Source organism: Solenopsis invicta, chromosome 3 (genome assembly GCF_016802725.1).
Source record: "Solenopsis invicta isolate M01_SB chromosome 3, UNIL_Sinv_3.0, whole genome shotgun sequence".
NCBI classification, from domain to species: Eukaryota; Metazoa; Arthropoda; class Insecta; order Hymenoptera; family Formicidae; genus Solenopsis; species Solenopsis invicta.
The window spans coordinates 32,926,196-32,934,111 of NC_052666.1; the positions used below are offsets into that span (position 1 = coordinate 32,926,196).

The window sequence follows — 7,916 nt, forward strand, 5'->3', positions numbered from 1 at the left end:
ATTTTGACTGTTATTCTAAGAATTATTTTACTGTTTATTTATTGTTTTCACTGTGCATACAGTGCTACCAAAATCGTAGATAAACAAGTGTCGTAATAAACGAGTGTCATTCTGGCGTCGAAAATATGAAAGGGAGATTTTCTGAGATAATGATCATTTCTGAGATAATGACCATTTCTGAGAACGATAACACATCTTACATAAAAATTTCGAGATTTTGACTTATCTCTGGTTATAGGGCAAGGAGGAAAAAAAACAACACTTTTATTATATACTTCAAATCCAAGCTGTCGATTGAGCCTACTCAGAATTTGGTTTAGCCATTATTGAGATTCGATAATCTCGGGTGTTCACCAGCTCGCGTAAAGACCTGGTCTCACGCTGCGTGTTCACTTGAAGCGAGACACTATTGTATATATCTTGATACACACGTAAAAATCTCTGCTATTTTCTAGCACTAAACTAAAATTGAACTTTTATAAAAATACAATAAACACTAATGACCATTCTACAAGTAATCATTCTAAATAGACTGTAACGAAATAATCTTAACGGTTGTCTTAGAATTCAACGCGAATTATACGAGATGTAATATCTCATTACCTATCTCACGCCTTTCTCTTCTCTCTTCTATATTTAATTACTGATTATGATATTAGAATGGTTATTCAATGATTATTAGATACTACACAGTACTCGATATATCATGAAGTCAGAAAATTCCTTATCATCTAGTTTAAGTCTGAGAATAGCCAGAAAATTTACATAAAATTTTAATTAAAATATACTTGATTCATGTTATATCGGTACAAAAAAATCTTTTACATAGACGAGACAAGATATGCCGCCCGAAGATATCGTGTCCCTCCAAGTGGCTCTCATAAATTTAGCACACAAGTGTTATCCCGATCGTGTAGATTACGTAGACAAAGTTTTGTTTACAACAATCCAAATATTCCAGAAGCAAAACGTCGATAAGTGAGTGTGATTTCTTACACATGTTAAGTAACACAGGCCTGTAAAATTGAAGATTGTAAAAAAATGTTTTTTAAATACAATTACAGCTGTTTTTAATGTATTGGATTAGAACGGTTTGCATCATTTTTTAAGCTCAAAGATAAATGTTTAGCTATTTGTATGTACAGTTTTATTTAACGACACACGTGTCACTACTTTTTGTTTTAATCCGATATTTTTGTCTGTTACTAATTTGCCCAAACTTGGTTATCACTTTTTTAAAAAAATGGCGTTAAAGTTGTTTTTAGTCTTTCCGTTGTCTTTTTTCTCAAAGTTGTGACGCGATAGTCAAATTTGAATAATGGATTAATTCAGCAGACAAAAATACATAGAATACAGCTGCAATTACTATAAAAATTTCACGATTCAATTTCGCAGATCTGTGTAATTGCACTGTTTATATCGTATGTTAAATATATATTTTTTTCTAGATTGGAGTATAATAGTGCAGTTTCGAGAGAACTAGTTAGATTAATGAAGATTCCCGTAGACAATTATAAGAATATATTAACTGTGCTTAAGCTTGAACACTATGCGCCCCTTTTGGATTATTTCGATTACGAGGGCAGGAAGTCATTGGCTATATACATAATAACGAATATTTTGGAAAATGAAACGTTAATACCGACGCAAGAACAAGTAGACGCGGTGCTCTTCATGGTATCTTCCTTGGTGCAGGATCAACCAGATCAACCTAATATAGAAGAAGATCCTGAAGATTTTGCTGAGGAGCAAGGATTACTTGGAAGACTGATACATCATTTTAAATCGGAAACACCAGACCAGCAATATATGATATTGAGCGCAGCAAGAAAGCATTTCAGTGCTGGCGGTAACAAGAGAATAAAATTCACTTTACCTCCCATAGTTTTCCAAAGTTATCAATTAGCTTTTACTTATAAAACACTGAAGGATCAGGTGTGTAGTTGTCAGTTACATATTTTACAAAGAAACATAATCAAGCGTCTTCTTGCTATTTCAATAAGCTTCGAATAAGTTTAAAACATTGGAAACTAAAAGACGTTTCGAATCATATTAAACGGAACTTCCATATGTGAAAACACAACATAAACGAGAAGTCTCAACAAGTTAGATTTTAGTGCCGAATAAATATATTTATCGTGCGATTTTATACACCTTTTTAAATTGACAAAACTGTGCGTCGAATAACCTTTCAATCTTAAAATATAGTTCCAAGTTGAATAAGATAATAGTAATATCATTATTAAATTTAAAGTTAGCACTACGTGCCTCAGTAATTGAGTTTACCTAAGACACCCGCTCCGAAAAGTTGAGAGATCTCAGGTTCATCCCTGGCTGAGGTGTTATCTTTCGCAACAAATTCTTTACAGTTTTTTTTTATGGGGAAAAGAGTTCTCACATTTAGCTGTTTATTAGCACCAATTTTATTAAATTGACTTTTAATTTAATAATCTAATATTACTATTTTCTCGTTCAACTTGGAACTGCGTTTCAAAACCGAAAAATTATCCGGCGCGCAGTGTTTCGTGAACTTGAAAAGATACGTAAAATCACACAATAAATATCAGCACTAACCAAGACACATTCCCAAGTGTAAATTTCAGATTTTAATGAAACTTTGTACACATATAGATTACATAAATGGATGAATTTAGAAAATATCAGTTGCCGCCCAAACACGGTATTAAGGGGTAAAATTATCCCTTTTGTGCAAAGCGATTTTCAGCTCTTTGTTATATCTCAAAAACTATTCGAGATATAAAAAAATATTTTATACGAAAGTTTTATAATAAAATTACCTCTATTTATTTCTGTCAATATTATTTTTTAAAAATAATTAATAAAAAAAAATTTTTATCTTTTAACACTATTTTTAGGCAGCAACTGATTTTTTCTAAATTTATCTATTTATACAATCTATATGTATATGTATAAAGTTTCATTAAAATCACACATTTACACTTGGGAATGTTTCCTTGTAAGATTTAGGAATGACCGTTGAGGCTTTTCGTTATATCAGCTTTCGTATTTTTATTTAAAAACATTTTTTTAATTATTAAGTACTCGTGAGATTATTAAACTTTTATATAAACAATTTTTTACAAAATAAATATCAACACTAAGATTTAGCTACGATCGATAAGGAATTTCGATTGTTTATATTACGTCTAAACATTTTTTTATCTTACGGTCTCGACAGTATTTGTTACAAAAGAAAATAACCGATGTTTTTAAAGGAGCATTTAACGCGCGAGCGTAGCACTTGTAAAAAATATACGTATCTTTTATTGATAATTGTGACGATTAGGGGACCGTCCTCCAATGACTTTAACACATGTTGTCAAGGTCATGACCCTGAATGACTTTCAAAAGATTTTAGGTGGTGATCACTGTAAAAAGTTGTTACCATAAAAAGTTATAAAAATTAAGTCTATAATTTATACTTTAACACAGATAGCACATTATTTTTATATGTGTACTATTGCCGGTGGATTAATTATACTATTCCATAAATGTATGACTTTTCACGCGAAACGAGGTCTATCCCATACCTTTCCCTGCTTATGGAGCGAAACGAGATCTGTAATTATTGTACTATTTCACATGGACTTATTCCACTTTACATGGAATTTTAATCCGCAGCATAATCTAATTTCCAAATGATGGAAACTTCGCTTCGTTAAAGGTTTTCTCTGGTCGGACTCGGCGTTGACAGTTGCGAAATGCGAGGTAGTATCGCGAAAAAAATTAGAATAGGCGTGAAATATGACATGTAGACGATGAAACTTTGTCTCGCGTGTCATTTCGTCATTATGGGTTTTTATTGTAAAGATGTGACTCGTCGCATATTTACCAAATTCGTAAAAATTGGTCGCGAGTAAAGTTATATTTGAGATACGTAAAGTATATTTTTCACTTTTTCAACACTTGTGTGTTTTCTTACCTGAATAAGCTTCACTTTACGTGTTTTTTACGAATATTCACTGACTGTCGTGCGAAAAAAGAAGAGTTAAAAAACCCATTTTCACAAGTGTTTTAAAGCAATCTCATTATTCTGTTTTATTCAAATTATCTTTATTTACAAATTCCACAATCAAACTTTTACATGTTATTGCTCGCTTATGACGTCACGCCTTTAATATGATTGTAACAATTACAATTGCAGGGACCTTAATAAAACGTTTTTCGTTAATAGTTTTTTAACGAACAGTTACCATCATTTAAAATTTTTTGAAGATTATTCAGAATCAACATTTGTCAAGGTCAAATTTATTAAAATCGGAAAGAAGACATTTGGTTGTGTTCTTTATAGCGAAATAAATTTATTAAATAGTGATACAAATATAGTGATATTCTTTTCTTTTCAGGATGATATGTGGCAAAAAAAATGTCAAAAAATTTTTCAGTTTTGTCACACGACTATTACAGCACTGATGAAGGCCGAATTAGCCGAATTGCCTTTAAGGCTGTTTCTGCAAGGTGCGATAGCGATCGGCGAGATCCGTTTTGATAATTTCGAAATGGTGGCTTACGAATTTATGAGCCAAGCATTTTCGATATATGAGGATGAAATAAGCGATTCGAAAGCACAGCTCGCAGCGATCACTTTGATCATCGCCACATTTGAGCAAATGAGTTGCTTTGGCGAGGAAAACGCGGAGCCCGTTCGCAATCAGTGCGCCTTATATGCGAGCAAATTGTTGAGAAAACCTGATCAATGTAGAGGAGTCGCTACTTGTTCGCATATATTTTGGTCTGGAAAATCTTTAGCTTCAGGCGGGAAAGAAGTACGTATAAATCTAACTTTGATCGTTCGAAAGAAATGTAGAAGTAAGATAAATTGTTAACGGGAAATGTTTTATAATTTTTAGATGCAAGAAGGCGGTAAAGTGTTAGACTGCTTGAAAAAGGGTATTAGGATAGCGAGTCAGTGCATGGACACGTCTGTGCAAGTACAGCTATACGTGGAATTGTTGAATCATTATATTTACTTTTACGAAAAAGGAAATACAGCTGTAAAAATCTGCAATTAGCTATATCAGTTGTAATAGAATTTTTTAGTTGTTTTAATTAATTTCTTTTCAGGTAACCGTGCAAATATTGAATCAAGTAATTGCGAAAATTAGAGAGGAACTTCCCAATCTGGAGGCGAGTGAAGAAACCGATCAAATACAGAAACATTTAGCAAATACATTAGAACATTTAAGAAATAGGATGGAATCGCCAGACTCTGACGGACTTACTTATCAAGGCCTCGTCCTTTAACAGTGTAGAATCGGCATTGTAATTTTGTAAATAAAATATTTCTATAATATGGACAATATTATAGGTCGATTGTATCAACTACGATTAGCATTGATTCTGATTAATTTAATTTTTATTTTATATATCTTCGTTGTAGAGTGAACTGTAAATTAGAACCGAAAAATGAATTATAAATCAGCATCCATTTATTGCAATTGTTGCTGCATCTCAGATATAAATTATAAAATTATTTCTTAAATAAATGTTTAAATTACATCGAATTATTTACACGATTTGTTAATGACGTATCAAGCGTACATATTGAAATTAATAGAATTGTATGTACATTTGTTTTAATAAAGATTTATTATACAATACACTTACCAAGCTTCTCTAATGAAAATTTGTATCATATTCAGAATCTGCGAGCTACTGTGTGAGAAATATAATTATATTGGAATTATAGGCGTAGTATATCTAGCGTTTTTCGATTGAGCGTTTAAGGAGAGGGATAAATCTCACAAGGAAAAAAATTCACTCAATTTTGTGGTCGTGCGTTTCCCGCGCTTCAGACGCGATTCTCGCTTAAGGCGATGCTGGAGATACCGACTGAACACTATTATTTTTAATTTCAGTAAACTTTTTATTGAATTCACAGAATGATAAATCCTTCTCTACAATTAAAGTATTGACAAAAACATAATACGCTGGCTACAATTTGACACGAAAAACGGAAAAAAGTTGCAAAACTATGTGCTTCTGTAGTAGTCTCGTGACAATATATATTGAGTATAAAAGTTCTAGACTTTGTACACCCATGGAATTTAATTCTGTCCATGGGAAAATTTTCTAAATTGAGAAGTCACCACTTTTTACATACTCGCAGTTTATGATTAATGTAACGACTAGATTTTATTGGTCGTTATATTAATCATAAACTGTAAGTATGTAGAAAGATAGCGACTTCTTAGTTTGAAAAATTTCCCCATGGACAGAATCAAATTCCACGGGTGTACCTACAAAATAACCATCCAGCGTACTGTGAATTACACGTAAGATTGTTAGTGTGCTTTCAAAACAATCTTAGAAGCTTTAATATAAAAGATATTTTCAATTAAAAATATCGTGTTTATGTGTGCAGAATCGATGTGAGAATCGGTGAAGAGTGAGACAGAGCACTAGTTTAGTTTCTCGATGTTGCATTAGAGGCGCTAAAGTCAAAAGAACAAGGAAAGAAAGGGCGTTTGACAAACAGCGCTAGCCTATTTCCCTTACTCTTTGTCTCACGCGCGACCCACAGTTCGTAGAAGAAAAATCTGTAGCAATCTGAAGTACCGACATCGAGTGAGTTTCATCGTCAGTCCAGCATCGCCTTAAAAAACGCAATGTTTTGGTTTTTATTGCTGATCAACGCTTGTTCAATGCATTTTAACATAATACAAGTAAAATATCGCATAGAAAACGTTTCATTTTAAACGCGCGTTAAAAAACGTAATATTTTGGTTTTTACTGCAGAATAACGTTTTTTTAATGCTTTTTTAACATAATACAAGAGAGATATCGCATAGAGAACGTTTTACGAAAAATGCGCGTTAATGAACGCAGTATATTGGTTTTTATTGCTGATCAATGTTTGTTCAATGTTTTTTCATGTAATACAAATGAAATATCGTATAGAGAACGTTCAATTGATTTGTGCGTTAAAGAAAACAAGATTTTGGTTTTTACTGCTGATTAACGATTGTTCAGTGCTTATTAACGTAATACATGTGAGATATCGCACAGAGAACGGTTAATTTGCATTGCGTGTTAAATAACAAAATGTTTATGATTTTTTTTTTACTGCTGATTAACGCTTTTTCAACGCTTTTTAACATAATACACGTGAAGTATCGCATAGAAAAAGTTTCATTTTAAATGCGCGTTAAAGAACGCAATATTCTCATTTTGATTGCAGATTAACGCTTGTTCAATGCTTTTTAACATAATACAAGTAAAATATCGCATAGAGAACGTTTAATTTAAATGCGCGTTAAGGAACGCAATATTTTGGTTTTTACTGCAGATTAACGCTCCTTGAATGTTTTTTTTTTTTTTAACATAATACCAGTAAAGTATTGCTTAGAAAACGTTTTATTTTAAATGCTTGATAAAAAACGCAATATTCTCGTTTTTACTGCAAATTAACGCTTGTTCAATGTTTTTTAACATAATACGAATGAAATATTGCATAGAGAACTTTTCATTTAAAATGCGGGTTAAAGAAGCCAATATTTTGGTTTTTACTGCTGATCAACGCTCGTTCAATTCTTATTAACGTAATACACGTGAGTAGAGTCCTATATAAAGAGAGAAGCGACATCGAACCCCCACCACAACCTTCAGTATCCAATTGAGTCCTCCATCACTATTTTGGGACCGCTCTAACGTCATCAAACACCATTCGTATCATTCTACAAACAGCTGTGGTCACAATATGGCTGCTCGCTTAGCCAATCAAGTATCAATCAGATTACCAATCAGAGCTTCGGACATAAATGTTGCTTCTCTCTTATATAGACTCTACACGTGAGGTATTACATAGAGAACGTTTACATTGAAATGCGCTTTGAATAACTCAATATTTTGGTTTTTACTGTGGATCAACACACGCTTAATGCTAATTAACGTAA

The 7,916-nt window shown here is 32.4% G+C and overlaps 1 protein-coding gene across 1 annotated transcript; it reads left to right on the forward strand.

Annotated features, from left to right (window-relative positions):
• The first annotated feature begins 668 nt into the window (after positions 1 to 668).
• LOC120357100 (vacuolar protein sorting-associated protein 35-like) lies at positions 669 to 5,602 on the forward strand. Its single transcript, XM_039446799.1, has 5 exons — positions 669 to 978; positions 1,449 to 1,935; positions 4,368 to 4,787; positions 4,872 to 5,015; positions 5,086 to 5,602. The coding sequence occupies exons 1-5, from the start codon at positions 842 to 844 to the stop codon at positions 5,263 to 5,265; spliced, it is 1,368 nt and encodes a 455-aa protein (XP_039302733.1). The 5' UTR covers positions 669 to 841; the 3' UTR covers positions 5,266 to 5,602.
• Positions 5,603 to 7,916: the final 2,314 nt, after the last annotated feature.

Coding starts and splice junctions, on each gene's coding strand:
- LOC120357100 (XM_039446799.1), top strand. CDS start 842: ATGCCGCCCGAAGATATCGTGTCCCTCCAAGTGGCTCTCATAAATTTA. Junction 979..1,448: donor CAGAAGCAAAACGTCGATAA/GTGAGTGTGATT, acceptor ATTTTTTTCTAG/ATTGGAGTATAATAGTGCAG. Junction 1,936..4,367: donor ATAAAACACTGAAGGATCAG/GTGTGTAGTTGT, acceptor TTTTCTTTTCAG/GATGATATGTGGCAAAAAAA.